Source organism: Puntigrus tetrazona, chromosome 21 (genome assembly GCF_018831695.1).
Source record: "Puntigrus tetrazona isolate hp1 chromosome 21, ASM1883169v1, whole genome shotgun sequence".
In the NCBI taxonomy this organism is placed as follows: Eukaryota; Metazoa; Chordata; class Actinopteri; order Cypriniformes; family Cyprinidae; genus Puntigrus; species Puntigrus tetrazona.
Genome location: NC_056719.1, coordinates 18,317,845 through 18,334,993, shown reverse-complemented (window position 1 = coordinate 18,334,993; position 17,149 = coordinate 18,317,845). Strand labels below are relative to the sequence as shown.

Here is a 17,149-nt window from a genome sequence, read left to right as displayed (position 1 = left end):
CCATCAGATCTACCTGACCAAGTAGAACATAAATATCACTTTACCAAACCTCTCTCCAGAGAGTGTGCACTGTCAGAGTTTTTCTGAGGCTTCCTCATCACCCATGTGTTTTGGAGTTGATCCCGAAGCGAAACGGAGGAGATATTTCATTTGTCACTCTGTATCTGACAGTAAGATGACACTTAAACGTTTATTTTTGTTATCAATCTCTTTTTATAATGCAGAAAACAGAATGCAGTGCCATAAACACTCCTCAAAAGCCTTGTGTATAATATATGTGACCCAGTCATGAACATCACTGCAAGGAGTGATTCTGAAGGGAACGGCAGAAATTAAAAGAATGTGAAAAATGGCCGGTTCAGAATTATTGGAGAGAATGAACCCAGAACGAACCGAAGTTCAAATGAAAATGAAGGCAGCATGGATCAAAACATTTATTTCTAATCCAAGATCAATAAGGATTTGCACAATTCTGATCTGAATAATAAGAGAATTAAAATAACAGCATAACATTAAACTGAATTTTTTATCATGATCTCTACTTGTAATGATTTTAGGGCATAAAATAAAAATTACTGTATTGTTGGCTACAAATATGCCCTTTTTTGTGCTTCAGGGTCAGATATGACACTCACATTTTAACATGATTTTTGTAGCTGATTCAGTCCATCAAGTGTTAATCTTGAAGTATTCTAATCATATTAAGGTCATTCTTATGTAATCAAACAAAAAAGGATGTGGCAGATTGTGTACAACTTCTTGATACAAGTTAAGGGTTCAATATCTTACTAAAAGTACAAAGGAAAAAAAAAGGAATGTGGAGTTAAAGTGAAATACCCTTAATGGATTCTGTTCTGAAGGCAACCCTTTTAATATCTTCATTCATATGACATTTAAAGGAATATATCACCTAAAAATGAAAATTACCCCATATTTGACTCACCTTCAAGCCATTGTGTATGACTTTCTTCCTTCAGATGAACAAGTTTTTTTTAAGTATCCTGGTTCTCCCAGGCTTGGTAATGATGATGGATAGTGGCCATTATTTTGAATCTCCATAAATCGATATATCCATCATGAAACGAACCTATACGTCTCCGGGGGGTTAACACATGTCTTTTGAAGCAGACTGATGGGTTTTTGTAACGAGTCCTGGCCTCTGACTTCATGTATGACGTAAGCTGCATCCGTTCTTATAGGAAGGATGATCCTGGAGGACCGGTGTCCTGCAGAGTTTAGCTCCAACCCTAATCAAACACACCTGAACCAGCTAATCAAGGTCTTCGGGATGCGTTTAGGTTTTTTTCCAGGATTTGTCAGGGTTGGAGCTAAACTCCAGGATCAAAGTTGCCCAGCCCTGATAGAGTGAAATCCATTTCACATTTCCTTTTTTTAAATTCCCATTTTCAACTTTTTAATTCAGCGTTTAATATTGCTCCATCCTCATTCTATACTCTTCTGAGGTTATGCATGTAAATGATATACTCTCAGCTGAAAAAAAATAATCTGATATATACGATTTATGGAGCTTGAAAATAATGGCCACTATCCACAAGCATTGCTAAGCTTAGAAGAGACATGCTTAAACAACAACAAAAACAACAACTCTGCCTTTGAAAGTCGTATACACCTATATGGCTTGGGGGTGAGCAAAATATGGGCTAATTTTCATTTTTGGGTGAACTATTTCTTTAATGTTTGCGTTTACTTACCTCCCTTCCAAATAAACAGTGATGTAATCATAAAATTATATATAATGATGAAACTGTATAGCAAAATGAATGGCACTATTAAGTCTAATTTGTTTTTTTTTTGCTTTTGTTTGAGCCAGGTCTCCTGAAATTCGAAACAGTACGCCCAAATAAAAACCAAAACTTGCCTATTGACACGCAAAAATAGACTGGCGTATATATGACACGCAGGGGCTTGGCGTGCATATGAGACGTATTTTTCGCGTGCACACAAACTTCCCAATTAAAGCAGTTCTTGTGCATTTAATTATTAATTAATTCTTTCTTTATTTCTCCAAATGGAACAAAGTTTGACCAGCTCTTATGCCTATGCAAATCAACATACAGCCCTTTTTTTCCTCTCTTACTTTCAGCTCATTCACTTTAATGCAGGGGTTTGCCTCGGATTCCCCCTCGTCGTGTAGATCCACGTATGACATATATTCCCCAAATGAGGGACAAAACAAAAGTCAGCTATAAAGTCCGTTTTAAACGCTACCCCTCCACTTTGCGTAAGACAAATTACTTTCGCGCTTCACGTCACATTTAGAGACAGAGACTTTAAAGGGATACTAGCTACCGAAGTGGCTACTTGTCAAGAAAGGGCTGCTTTTTTCCACGATGCACGGAGGCTGCGGTTGTTTTCGGCGTTTTCGTAGTTTTCCCTTTACTATCTCGCCGTCTCTGGTCTGGAAGCGCTCCTCCAGCTCCATCAGCACCACAGCGCTCCTGGATGCTGCGCTGGAGAATGTACGCATGCGCACCACAGTGGAATTACTGCACAGCGCACTCTAAGTTGGACCTTCTCTGTCTTCACGGAAACCAGAAAACATATAAAAGTATGGCGATCTTTAGAATAAGACAAAGGAGCTTCTTGCGCGTCTGGACGTTTCCCGTGATCGTGGCCGTGGTGTGCGCGCAAAGGTAAGTGCTCACTTCATACGGCTGTCTGTGCTCCACACACACAACTAAACGATCTTTAAGCACGCATCTGAATCTAACCGTGCGTTTTTCCCTCTTTGCAGCGTCAACGATCCAAGCAATATGTCTCTCGTAAAAGAAACTGTTGATAGACTATTGAAAGGATACGACATTCGCTTGAGGCCAGATTTCGGAGGTAACGCACGTTTTTAATTAGGTCCACCATGTCAGCCTTTTAACATCACCTCTTAACTTTCATGTAGTGAAACCGTACGCGCGCGATCGCGGGGAGTTTCGCGCGAACGCATCCCGATTATCTCAGCTTCGGAGGCGCACTTGCTTTCACTTGAAATCTTAGCACGGTCGCTTGATCTGCCGCACGCGACGTCTGAGCAGAAACGCTTCGCAAAGTTGACGAGCGGTAGCTGCTTTCTGTGATTCGCGACGAACGGTCGGTGAACAGCGATGCTCGTCGGTGAACGTATCGCGTTTAGCTGTCTTTGATTGACTTTTCACCTCACCCTGGATGCTATCAGGCTGATGTTGAGTTAATAACACGTCCGTTCATCTGAGTGTACAAAACAAAATCAATTAGCTGTAACGTCACTGGTGTGATTTGCTTTGGTTTTTTAGGTCCTCCGGTGGGAGTGGGGATGAATATAGACATAGCCAGCATAGACATGGTCTCAGAAGTGAACATGGTAAGTCTGGCATCATGCTGTCCAGTTGGAGACAAAGTATGTGAGCTCTTTTTTTCCTCTTAGCTCTCTGTCCCAGGTCATTTATGCGTCATTTGAAGAGTTATGGTCTGTCTGCTTCTGGCAAATTAGCCGAATGAAGAGTTTGTCACACATCTGTAGGAGAGCACTTCATCTCAGCGGTGCTCGTATGGTATTAAACATTGCAGTAAGCACACTGTAGTGTTCATGAGAGACGGTGTATAACTAAACTTTTGACAGCATGCACTGCTCAGTATTCACATATGAACAGGAGCAATGGTCAGGAGCTGCTGATGCGGTTTCTATGGCAACACGTTTTCTTCCGCATGTGGACTGAGTGTTTTTTTGTGGGTTTTTTTTTATAACAATCACGAAACAAACGCATAACAGGAATTTCTCCATTTTGGATTTTTCTACTCTTTCCACCCTTTTGATTATCCGGTAGGCTTTTTTTTTTCTTTTTCCTTTAGATACAAGAGCATCCCCTAGTGATGGTTTTGAAGCACAACATGAAGTTTTGCGTTCGAGCTCTGGTCAAGTGAGGTGATATTCATAACAATAACCCAGAACTGCTAGAGTGTTTGGGTAGCTGTTTTGAGTCACTTGCACTTTTGGGTCTGTTTCTGTTCCTACTGCTCTCAAAATAGCCTAGCGATGTTTTATACGTGTTACATGTATTGATTTTTTCTTCTTCACCACAGACAGAGAACACAAGTGTTGAGATGAGCGTGTGTGCAAGTGGCTCATGTACTCGCTTATACTCCCATCTCCCAGTAATTATTAATGTTTTAAGCAACAGTGCACGCATGCATTAGTACTGTCAAGATGTCTTTAGGACACAGCAATGATTGCGATTTATGCCGTTTCTGACTGAGCGCCTCTGTGTTTGTCCGCGAGCTTAAATGATGTCACTGTTAGGCCAAGGAAGCGCAAATACACAGATCACTGCTCTGAACCCTTTCACATTTTCTTGGCTGGGATCTTGCACGCATTCATCTGGATTAAACATTATTTTGCACTGGATAAATAGCTGGAGCCAGTGTCCAAATCACCATGAACCTCGATGTCATGCGGCTCCCCGTGGCAATGGGGAATATTTGGTTTTGGCACTTGAAGCAATGCATCAGCCCATCGTTATAATGGGAGGAGAGAAATTGGCCAGCGTTTTCTCTATGGAAAAAAACCCCCTTCATTCCGCACATCTGCCCAGAATGAGAGACAACAACCGTTTGCGTTTGCGTTAGTTATGGAAAGTATCTCTCCTGGTGGCGGTAGTATAGCATCAACCGTTTTTGACTCTCTTAGGTTAGATCGTAAAACAAGACATTAATGTTTATTAAATCTCAGACACATTTCCGAAAGGAATAACCAGTGCCACTGTTATAACGTTCTTCCCTGTTGTTCGTGTATCTCCGTTACAGGAGGATATTAGCGATGTGATTCCTTGGAAGAGGCTTTTATGTTATACACAGATCATTCGTGCAACTCTTTATATGCTTTAAGACGGTACAGTACTCCGAAGTGCTGAACATCACTGTATTATTTACAGGTTGTGTCTCAGAGGCGCTCGCTGCTTCACTATTTACTGAACGGAGCATGCAAATTCAGACAACGCCATGCACAAGAAGTCAGACTGCTAAATGTAATCTGACAGTTCAGACTGAAATGCAGTGCAAAGAACTGAATTAGCTTTTCCAGTCGGATTTTAAACCACATGTTTATGGTTATCAGATGTCAGCTACACGGGCCTGAGAAAAACAAATCGCACATCCATGCATCAGCATATTTTTACCTCTGCGTCCTAATCTTTTCCCCTTTGGTTTATTCATCGAGAGCGAATGACTCGACTCTCTGAAGTTCGAAGCAGAGTTTTGAAATGTACCCCTTCCATCTTGTAGATTTTGTTAGCAGAGCAAACATTTTCTCGAAATAGAGTTACCCTGTTCCCACGGAGCTCTCAGGACCGGGGCTCCATTGCATTATTAAATTATATATGAACTTATATTAAGGCTTGCTCGGAATTACCCCGCTGGAACTGCGCCGAAGCAAAAAGGCTATGTGCTTTCAACTTATAGCCCTATATTGCTTCTGACTCATTCAATTCTGTCCACGTACGAACATGGTCACATGTCTCCATCATCAAAAGTCCTCCGCATCGCCCACAGTAGGTGTTAGATGGTGTAGTGGGTCTGCCCAGAGAGAGGAGCAAAGGTCAGACCTGACCGTAGGGCGATATGACTCGCCGACATAGACTTGCAAAAGCTTCGTGACATTAACAACCTGCCATTTTCTTGGAGGCGGTCCGGGGTGCGGTTGTAGGGAAGGTCGCGCTCCTCGCAGCGCCCCGGGTGTGCGTGATTCACCGGAGGACAGATGAATGCAAACAAAGGGGTGAAAGTGAAACCGAGTGCTAATGAACGGTCTCGCAGCTTCGAGGCTCGACTGAAGCCTGATGCTTTTTGATCTTAGGTGCAGACGGATGTTTTTTTCCGTCTTCGCTGCCATCTTTGTTCTTACCATGACCTTGACTCTTGATCTTTTTACGTCGATTATTTCAGCAGTGTGTAGACATCTTAATCTCAAAACAGGGTCCTTAAAGAGCTCAGGCATTTCTAATCAAATTTTTCAGTAACACTTATTAACTTATTCACTATTAACTACGACTTTTCTCTCAACAAACTCCAAATGTGCTGCTTATTAATAGCTAGTGTGGTAGTTGTTAGTTTAGGTATTGTGTAGGATTAGGGATGTAGAATAAGGCATTAATATGTGCTTAATTACTATATTAATAAATGGCTAATATTCTAGTAGTATGCAACTAGTTAAGAGACCCTGAAGTACAGTGTTCACATTCAGTTTATAGATCTTGCTGTATGTTGCTCAATGTAATGCATCGTATATGTGTTCCTCTGGAGAATGCTCTGTTATTTCAGCGATGCTCTACAGATTCATGACTCCATAAACAGAGAGAGAATGGATGCAATCAGTTTGCAGTTGGTTTTAAGTTGGTTTTAAACACGTCAAAATTCAAGAAACCAAGAGGCTGAGAGTGTTGAGTGTTGGAGGATTTTTGGAATCCATCCCAATCTTTTTAATAATAAAAAATATATATATGTATACACACACACACACACACACACACACACACACAACACACACACGTTAATCCTCTGATTTTAAAATGTTCATCTTGTGTGTGTGTGTGTGTGTGTGTAGGAATGCTGATAATAATGTGCTAGCTCAATGGCATATTGTGCCACAAATCCTGTGATATGCCGTTTTGGTGACCTCTGGCTGCTCTGATTGAAATCCTGAAAGCGGTTGATGTTTTAGGATGAGCGGTCGTCTGTGCAGCTGAAGCACTGGTTTCTGTGTGTTCTGTTGACCCAGCTGTTTCAATACACTTGAGATAAGGAGCATGTTTGCCTCTCTAACACACAAACTGAGGGCACTCCATATGTTTATTTAATTTTTCTGCATTTTTGTAGATTAGTAGCTATTTACTATAAAAATGATGATAGGAGCTGCTTTGTCCCGTGTGACACTGAAAATAAGCAGCGATAGAACAAGCTCTCAGGTCTCCTTGCTCTCTCTCGCCGACCACCTCATGGTCAAACACTAAATTACTCAAATCTTGACATTTACAGTAACTGTGGTCAGTGATTTCCAATACGCACACGACAGGATGCCGTTTAATGGGCTTGAGATCGCCAAGCATCACGGCAGTCTTTCTTCAAATATTTTTTGATGTGGTTTGTCCTGAACTTCTAACCCCCCGATTATAAGCATCTTTACTTCGTTTGGTCTTATTATTGTGGGAAAAACTGCAGAATGCTAATGACTACCAACAAACTAATAGGTGTATCCTTTTCAAAATTCACATTTTGTGTGCAGTTTTTGCTCTTTTACTGTAAAAGCACATTAGGTATTCTAAAAGAAATCTGTGAGCAGAGGAACTCATATTTCACTAATCTCTCTCGCTATTACTGATATAAGAGTGGATATTTAGCTGCAACTGTACGTATACTGAATGAGCCATCCTCTATTGAATTCCATTCCATGCTTGGCCTTTGTAATTGTGTTAAGCTTGGCGCGCATTTTGCGGGTTTCAAATTTTAGCGCGTTTCTTGTTTTGTGGACGTTTGTGTGCATGTGTCGGTTGGCTCAACTAACGAGAGGCACATAAGATTACATAAATGCAGCGGAGAATATAAAACAAGACAAGCACCGTACAAAACAAAGTGCATACATTATGATAGCACTTATGGCGTTTGATGCTCTTGATTCTAGATTGAATGCCTGTACTCAAGAAAATCTATGATCCATTTCAGGTGTCGTCTACTTAGAAACGTAATACCTGATGAAACCGCGCGTTATGTTATTCGAGTGAACACTTTTTAAAAGACCCAAAGAGGTTTGCTGGCATCGCGTGCCGGTTTCAGGTGTACCGGTCCCGGCCTCTCAGACGTGTCTTGCAATTATACAAGCTTTAGACGTTTATTGATGAATGCACGGCTCGCTGCTGTCAGGTTGCTGTAAGTTCAGCATCAGTTTTAAAGATAAACACCTCTGTTCCAATCAGCTAAATGGCCGTATCTGAAATGATAGGCTTTAAAAAGCAAAAGAGAGCCAAATCGACTTTGAGGACACGTGAACTAAGACGTATTGGGTTTTTGCGCATCCCTGGATTATACAATAGCTTTCATAATGGCTCCCATCTCTATCCTAATGTATTTTTAATATGAAAAATAAGAGCGGTGCTGGATTGTGTGATGGGCTGCTGGAGTTTGTGTTGGTGAGTAGGCGTTCCAGAGAGAGAGGAAGGCTGGGGTGGACTGCTGAAGAACAAAATCTCAAGAACAGTGGTGAGCGAAGAAATTCAATTCCCAGAGAAGAAAGAGAAACCTGAGAAACTTGAGCACTTTTATAACAGCTACACAGCTCGCTATCTAATGACTCCGGTGTACTTGTGTAGTAGATTACCGTGGCATTGAATGCTATACTTTGATCTTATATGGCATTACGGTCTTTCGGTTGGTTGGAAAAAAAAAAAAAAAGAAAAAAGTAAGTTACAGCGGCGCCCGGGGGAAAATACGGCTTTGATAATATTTCCATCTAAACCACTAGATGGCACGAAAATGTTGCGTGGCACTTTTCAAAACGTTCACTTTTCAAGATGCACGTGTATATTTGTCTGAACACATAGGATCGCAGACGGCAGATTTACATAATTGAGAAAAAGGTCTTCTTTATGATTTTCAGTTTTGTTTAAGATCAGTAAAGCAGATTTCAAATGACGAAACAATTTACGGTAAAAAGCGTCCTGCTGTTGGGGCTAAAGGCACACAGTAATTAACATGATCATTAATGGATGACTGATTTTTACATTTGTTGACAAGACATGGTTAGATTCACATGATAAATATCAGATATCATGTTGGGTGTCCATATTAGAAATAATCACCATGTTTAGGGTCAAACCCCCATATATAAATCATGTAAACCATGTAATAAAATATATATTTTTCATACTATTGTACTTTCAGAATCAATGCTAAATAAATTAGTTTTTCTGTATTTGAAAAAAAAAAAAAAAAAAAAAATATATATATATATATATATAGTTTTTAGAAATTTTAATACAAATTTTTTTTTTTTTTGTAATTTTACTAGTATATTTACAAAAACAACAAAAAACCACCATTATTTTAGCTGAAGTATTTTTATTAAAACTTCTTGCCAGCTCATACATTGTACATTGTACCCTATATATATATATATATAGTAGATTTCAGAGTGAGTTTGGTTTGCACATATCATCTGCATAAGCACCAGTTGCAAGAGAGAAAAGACAGCAAAAGAGCATCTGCATTGTCAACTCGTCAAGTACTTGAATTCAGAACCTCAGTGCTCTTGATTTAACATCCATTTCATTACAAAAATACATGAAAATGAATGTCTGTGGTGTCTAGCTGAGATGAACACTAGACGCAGCGAAACTCTGACACCTTTTATACCTTTTTACACGAGGTATGATTTACATGGCCAGAATTTTCACAAGCTTCGTAATATCGGCGCTGCAGAAACGTCGCCACAAACACATATCTTAGTGTGAGGAACAGACTCATGTTTAAGTCATTATTACATCTTCGCAGGTTGTCTATTAAATAATTTTGATCCGACACGACTATATCCATTATACTAATGAGTACAAGGCCTATAAACGCTGTGCTTTTCTTTCCACAGCTGCATTTGTGCTTTGATATCAGTGTTTTATTTCAGCAGCTTTGATCATTAGTTGTATCTGCAATAACGCTTTCCAACATTTCCAGCTCTGAACCCCTTTCATTAGTACAGCTAATGAAACAACTGTGGGTTTTGTTTCATTTAAGAAGCAATGACAGCCCGAGATATGGGAAAAGTAATACGTGTCCTAATTAATAAACCATGGACCAGCCATGTTTACAAAACTGTATGTTGCTTATTCTTGTAAAAAAACTCTCTATAGAGGTCTTTGAAGTTATATAATTATTCTGATGCCCGTACAACAAAAGTTGCTGACTTTAAAAAAAGCATATGTTTTCTCGCTTGTATGCGTTCTAACAGTCATCTTGACATATTAAATTAATATTTCTGTTCACTTTATTGTAATACTGAAAACTATGTGCATATTTGCATTTGAAATACTATATTTTGAAGTAATGTACATACAAACGTACTACATATAAGTGCACTGATACTACAGATATTGTACAGATATTGTATTGCTTGGTATACCAGCTAGTATAAATCACTAATTATTAACTACAACTTTTGCATTTGTAAACCTAATTTGCTGCTTACTAATATTGAGTAACATAGTTGTTCAGTTTGTTGTAAAATATGGACATTTATATGTGCTTCATAAGTACTAGTAACCAGCAAATATGCTAGTTATGTTCTTGGTAATGAGCTACTAGTTAATAGATCCACAAACTAACGTTTTACTAACGTGTTAAAGCTTTTATTTGTTAGTAATAACCGTTGTTCTGTATTATTATTAATAGTCACCCGGTCTTTAACCAGTGGTGAGCTGTACTGGTAAAACGAGTCCTGAGTTTTTTGAGTTTTGAGTTCTCTATTTGAACTTTTTCCGGAAGAGCATGATCCTGATAACCATACACGTATACATAAAGTAATAAGTAACTGTTTGGGAACAACTTGGATGTGTAGCTTTATATTAGTTCCATGGAGTACAGTATCTTTATGTAACATAGACCATATGTCTCACTGCTCTTTTTACATTTGACTATTTTTTTCTTGCTTGAATGCTTTTGCTTAAATGTAAAAAGTAATGCATCATTTTTCTATATAGTAATTATCTTTTTCATATAGTAATTTTATTCAACAGTTGGCTGTCTAACAATGTTGTCTGATTGGTCTGACTTAAGACCTTTTCAAGTCATTTTAGGTTCATTTCAGTTTGGAAGACATGCTGTCAGAATGAATCTGTTAATTACTATAGTGTGCATTTAGTCCTTTTTCACCGGGTTGACCAATTCAGGCTGATTTGCAGATCCTGCCGTTTCCTTTAGAAACTTGATACAATGTCATGTTTTTCATCCAAATAAAGGCATTGAGGCGAGTTTTCTTTCCCACCTCACAGAAGGAACCTGGTAAAACCATAGTAACCACTGATCGTGCTGCAGTGAATGTTAGTGATCTGAGCTCCTCCTGAAATGGTCTCACTTTGGCTCATCTTACAGGGTGCTGGGTTTTTTTTGCGCTGCTTCTATTTTTTCCCTATCTTTGATATCTTTGATCTGTTTTTCGTCATTGCTCAACATGAGCCACTGTGTCAAAACAGTTAAAAATGTTACCTAAAAAACATCTTGGTACCCCTGTGTTTTGTTTCTTCATCCTTTGTCTTCTAAGGCAAGAACATGTCCTGTATGAATGACTCCTCAGAGAGGTCTGGGTTTGTTTGTAATGCTCATCAGTTTTGGAAAAAAATAAAAAGAATACCTCTGAGACCTCAAGCATTCAGCGTAAACCCTTTCTCCAAATTGTTTTATCTTATCTTTTCTTTCTTTCTTGTTTTCTTTAATAATAATAATAATAATAATAATAAAAATGTAATGGCAGAAGGGCTTTATCATTCAACCCCAGAATGAGTGATAAAATGTCTCATTATTTTTTACAATAAAACACAATCGCTGTGCCACTGGTGTAATCTGCCACACAAAACATCAGATTGCTCTAATTCTAACTTTGTGCTCTATTATGTGCTCTATGAATGAATACTAGCTTGTAAAGGATGTTTTATTATCAATATGCAAAATGTAATAATATGAGCATTAAAAAAACATCCTTTACAAACTAGTATTCAGTCATTCATTCATTCATTCATTCATTCATTCATGTGTGCCAGTGAACAACATCATATAGTTTGCCCTAAGGACTTGATCAATTTTTATTTTTTCTCCATTGAATACAAGTCCAGATGAAAGTATTGATCACACTCAAGGGCTCTTAAGTGCTTTTTAATTCTTGTGCACGCACAATTTAACAGTGCCATTGTTTGATGGATTAGAGAAAGCTACCAGAAAATTCTACTCATTTAAGACTACAATTATCAAGTTGGCTCACAACTGTAATGTATGTTTGGTATCTACTTGGCATCTATTTCTAGGAGTCCCCTATACTGCAAATGCTGCACATCGTATGACAAGTGTGTAATTTAATTTGTTGGGAGATTTGAGCAGTTACATAAGGTGTGCGAGTTTCATTTGATTACTCATAACATATGAGCTGTCATTGCATTACTTCACAGTTCTGGCAGTGAAATGTCAGCTGGTGCATGAGTTTATGACTAGGGCCGGATCAGACTTCTTGCGCTTGTGAGGTTTATGGTTGCTTGGAAACAAGGTTGATAGAAACAAGTGTCAGAGAGATTAAAAATTCTGTCACATCTTCAGTCGCCATCCACTCAAAGAGTGGAATGATTTGTTAGAGAAGCATTGTTGTAGCATGCTGGGAGATTCTCCCATAATAAGAAGTACGCTTTTGTCTCTTTTGTGTGAACAGACACATTAGTGGACCTCCATTCTTTTTCTATTCTAACTATTTTGAATCGGTCCTATATTGGAAAAGTGGGTAGCTAGTGATGATTGTTTTTTGAATTTTTGCACATAATGATGTTGGTTCAGCAATGCATAGCTGTCGTTAACGATGCATTTACATGCTGGTTCATTTACATTTTCACCTTTGCATGCAGTTTCTCGAAGTAATTTCTCTGTCATGCTGCTGTAAATAACGGACATCAAATTAAGTTTACTCTGTTATTTTTGGTCTCCATCAAATCTACTTTATTTCTAGATGTTTGATTCCATCACAGGTTCCCTGTTTATCAAACTCTGTGGTACACTAGGGGGAGAAAGCATAGTTACTGTACATGCACATTATTAAAAAAGGGCTTTCATGCTCTTGACATGAAAAGATGTAGACATTTGGAAAGATATGAAATATACAGATTTTACTGCTTATCGGCTTGCTCAAGAGCATGCTCTTTGGAAGTCCACTTAATCACACTATAGTTTAAAATTGACAGTGCTGTTCATGAATGCTGGTGTGAATTATACATTTGTGTTGAACCAAATTTGTGGTGATAGTGAAGGTCCATCTGCAAATGCATTTAATAAATTCCTAGAAATTCCTGATGGTTGCATGAATCTTTAAAATTGTCACATTTTTATAATGACAGAAGCTACATACAAAAAGCTTTCAGCATTTTATTATGTAAAATGGCAAAAGACTATGTTGTTGGTATAGTGAAATAAATAATCACAAGAGCAGGATATCCAGGTAAGTGCACAGTGAGAAGCCTTGTTGCAGGTGCTTATCTGGGAGTTTTCTATTCAATAGGTGATTGAGGATCCCTGGGAGTATAGAGACGGTGTAGATCACAAGGGAATCTAGAAGGTAAGTCACAGGTAAGTATGAGTGCAGAGTAGTCAGACATCAACTAGGTTTAGGTTGAGACCAGAACATGAGGGCACCTAAGGAGTGCTGTGATATATTAGAGTTGATTGCAGTGACCAGGTGAGGGTGATCAGAATTCGGGTGATTGAGATCTGGTGAACATGGAGGTGGGTGACTGTGACGCCCTGACTGTACCCCCTTCCCCAGGTGACGGGGTTGGCCTTGAGCCCTGGGAGCTGGCTGATTAGGGTGGCTGAGGTGGAATTCCTGGAGGAGTGACGGATCCAGCACATCATTCTGGGTCACCCAGGATCTTTCTTCGGACCAGAATCCCTCCCGAGTCAATCAGATATTTGTGCCAACCGCCCCATTGCCAGGAGTCGATGATGTCACAGACGAGGCAGATCTGGACATCCTTAACGACATTGGGAGGAGGAGGTACTGCTGGTTCTTCAGGATCTGTGACAGGGAGAGAGAAGGGCTTTAGTAGGGACACATGGAATGATGGGTGATTACGGTAGCCGTATGGGAGTCAAAGTCACATCATTGATTATGAATGGACCTACAGTATGCAACAGGGACTCAGCTAACCGGAGGAGAGGTTTACTGAAACACAGAGGAGCTTGAAGAATGCCTTCTAGACTGAAATGAACTGGGACCCCTGATCAGAGATGCCATCCTCCAGGAAGCCATAGCAGCAGAAGACCTGGTGGAAGAGGGCTTTTGCCATGGCCCAGGCAGTTGCTAAAGCCTGCAGGGGAATTAGCTGGCCACCGTCGACTGCTACAAGGATACAGGTGTTGCCATCAGAGCTTGGGAGATCTGTGACAAGTCGACTTTGATGTGGGACCAGGGACGATAAGGAATGGGTAATGGAGTGAGTTTTCCAGCAGGTAGGCAACAGGGGGTTTTTGACATGGAGCAGACTGAGCATTGACAAACAAACTGGGAGACATCTCGGGCCACTTGGGGGCACCGGTACTGAGCTTGGAGGAGGGAGAGGCTTATAGACAATAGAGGATTGGCAGATTTGCTCATCTATGGCCCAATGCATGGGGCTTACCAGGATGGCTGAAGGGAGGATAGGTTCCGGTTCGGACAGTTCTTTTGGTGTATGAAGTCAGGACAGAGAGTCTGCTTTGTTCATCACCCATTCCAATTCACCATAAACTTTAAATAAACATTACCAGAGATAATAACATCAGTATCCACCGGGCTTGTCTGGGGTTGAGTCATTTAAAATGGCAAAGGTATTCAAGGTTCTTACGGTCTGTAATGATGGTGAAGAGATGACGAGCTCCCTTCATCCAATGTCGCCATTGCTCCAGAGCCAGTTTGATAGCGAGACGTTCTCGGTTACCTATGTCATAATTCAATTCTGCTGAGAATACCTTCTTGGAGTAGAATACACAAGGATGGAGCCCGACGCTGGTGGCGTCGAACAGGATGTCAAGATCCAGGTGCTTGAGGATGGAAGCAGTGCAAAAGGCTCTCTGGAGCTTCTGGAAGGTGGCTCGGGCTTCATGATTCCAGACTTGTGACTTGAACTTTTGACAGAGCAAGGACTTGAGGGATTTGGCGAGGAGATGAAACAGTGGTAAAAGTTCCACTCGTCACCCTTCTGGACTCTAACAAGGTTGTAGGCACTATCCAGGTCCAGCTTCGAGCAGATGCAAGCCCCATGGAGTTTCGGGATCAGGGGAAGCAGTTACGGCAGTTTCACTGTGTGTTCATTAAGGGTTCAGTAATCTATGCAGAGCTGTATGCCACCGTACTTCTTACCAACAAAGAAGCTTGAGGCTGCTTGAGAGGTAGAGGGATGGATGAACTCCTGTTGGAGAGCCTCCTGGATGTAATTCTCCATGGTCTTGTGCTCTGGGAAGGACAATGCATAGACTCGACCCTTGGAGAGAACAGCTCCAGGCAGCAGGTCAATCGCACAGTCCCAAGGCCAATGAGGGGGTAACTTGCTGGCTGCCTGTTTACTGAAGATGTCCTGCAATGCCAGGTAGACAGATGATAGGTGAATAGGTAACAGTGATTGGGATCTAGTGAATGTGGAGGTGGGTGACTGGGGCTCTGATTGTAATACTTACATTTATAATACGGCAATTTAGATTAAACTCTTTTAAAAATTGCATTACTATCTTTTTAAATGAATGCAATATTAACCTTAAACAGTTGAGCAATTCAAGGATACACTGACAAAAAAAAGACATGAAACTGCTCTTCTAATTGTTTTAGGTCAATAATATAAAATTGCAAAAAATATTTAAAAGGAAAAGGTAACATTAGAAACATTGTTTGGACACACTTCATTTTAAAGTCCAATTCTTGCTATTAACTAACCATTTACTACAGATTTTGCCTCACTAAACTCCTATTTGCTGCTTATTAATATTTAGCAAGCTATAGTTGTTGAGGTATTAGGTAGGATAAGGGATGTAGAACATGGTCATGCAGGACATGTGCTTTATAAGTACAAATAAACAGCAAGTATGGTAATAATATGCATAATAATAAACACCTAGTTATTAGTGAGAATTGGTCCCTGTACTAAAGTGTTACCCATTGTTTTATATAGTGCTCTATAGTCTGAACAGTATAATGAGTACAATTACATTTGTAATGAATTTGTAATTGCAGTTGAGTTACATAATGATTAAGATTAATCCCCTACTTTTTCAAGTAAAGTAATTCAGTTAAAGCAATTGCTTAGCATTGCATTAAACTCAACACAACACATTATATACACTGATAACCAACATTAACAATAACAGAGGCATTAGCAGCGGTTCTTTTAATTTCTGCAAGCTGCGAAGTCATTTGATTTGTTGATCCAGCACGTCCCAGATTGAGATTGGAAAAATGTGGAGGACAAAACCATACCTTGAACCTCTCGTCATGTTCCTCATGCTGTGCAGTATGGCAGGTGCATTATTCTGCTTAAAGATGCAATAAATTTGACAGCCTCCATCACCATTAACTTCTCCACCCTATGGAAAAACCCAGACCAAATTCAAAACATCTTAAAGAAATAAATGTCATACAGGTTTGATGTAACAACACGAGGGAGTAAATAATGACAGCATTTTCATCTAATAATTCAAACACTCAGGGGAATGTAAAACCGTGACATACATTGATAAATGAAATATGTAGCAGACTTTTGTATATCAAATATTCCACACGTTTTTCCTCTCCCCATATATGTTTGTCTTCCCTGTGTTTTAGTCAAATGTTTGAATTTAGACAGCCGTTCTCAGAGAACAGAAGCCAGGGGAATGGAGACCCTGTGTTTGCAGAGACAGCAGAATGGAGACATATGGGACGCTGTCCAGAATTAAACATGCTCCTCTGCTGGAAGACAGAAGGAATGATCTAATACAGACAGATCTGCTGAAATGTTACCTCTTTCCTTTCACTGGAGTCTTAAAAAGACTTGTTCTGTCACAAAGGGAAGGCAGCATGTTGAATAGTCTCAGATGGGCGACTAGTTTTCCATTCACACAACACAAACTAACAAAAGTTGCACTCTATTTGCTCTTGACAAGTTATTTTGGTTGTAGATATAATTCTTGTTGGTGAGACTGAAATGCATTAACACAATCATTTTAAGCTCTGAAAGGGAACTGACAACTGTATTTTGCTGCTGTGCGAAAGTTGTCCGGGTGATTTCTGTCCTCTGGCCCATCGCTGATTTCTTCACTGAACTCTCTATCTATAGCGTTCCTGTCTTCCTCTGCCTGTTTACCACACCCTGCTGTTTCTCTCATCACTTCCTCTGCTTCTGTCTTCATCATTCCTCCAGTGCCGCTC

General features: G+C 39.8%; 1 protein-coding gene across 2 annotated transcripts in view; it reads left to right on the top strand.

Annotated features, from left to right (window-relative positions):
- The first annotated feature begins 2,203 nt into the window (after positions 1–2,203).
- Positions 2,204–17,149, top strand: part of LOC122326768 (gamma-aminobutyric acid receptor subunit beta-2) — a 69,261-nt gene continuing 54,315 nt past the window's right edge. Inside the window, exons 1-3 of one of the 2 annotated variants that reach the window (XM_043221908.1) lie at positions 2,204–2,654; positions 2,756–2,847; positions 3,285–3,352. In XM_043221908.1, the coding sequence (XP_043077843.1) occupies positions 2,464–2,654; positions 2,756–2,847; positions 3,285–3,352 (351 nt within the window). In that variant the 5' untranslated portion in view covers positions 2,204–2,463. The remainder of the gene's footprint in view (positions 2,655–2,755; positions 2,848–3,284; positions 3,353–17,149) is intronic. The other variant, XM_043221909.1, reaches the window with a different exon arrangement.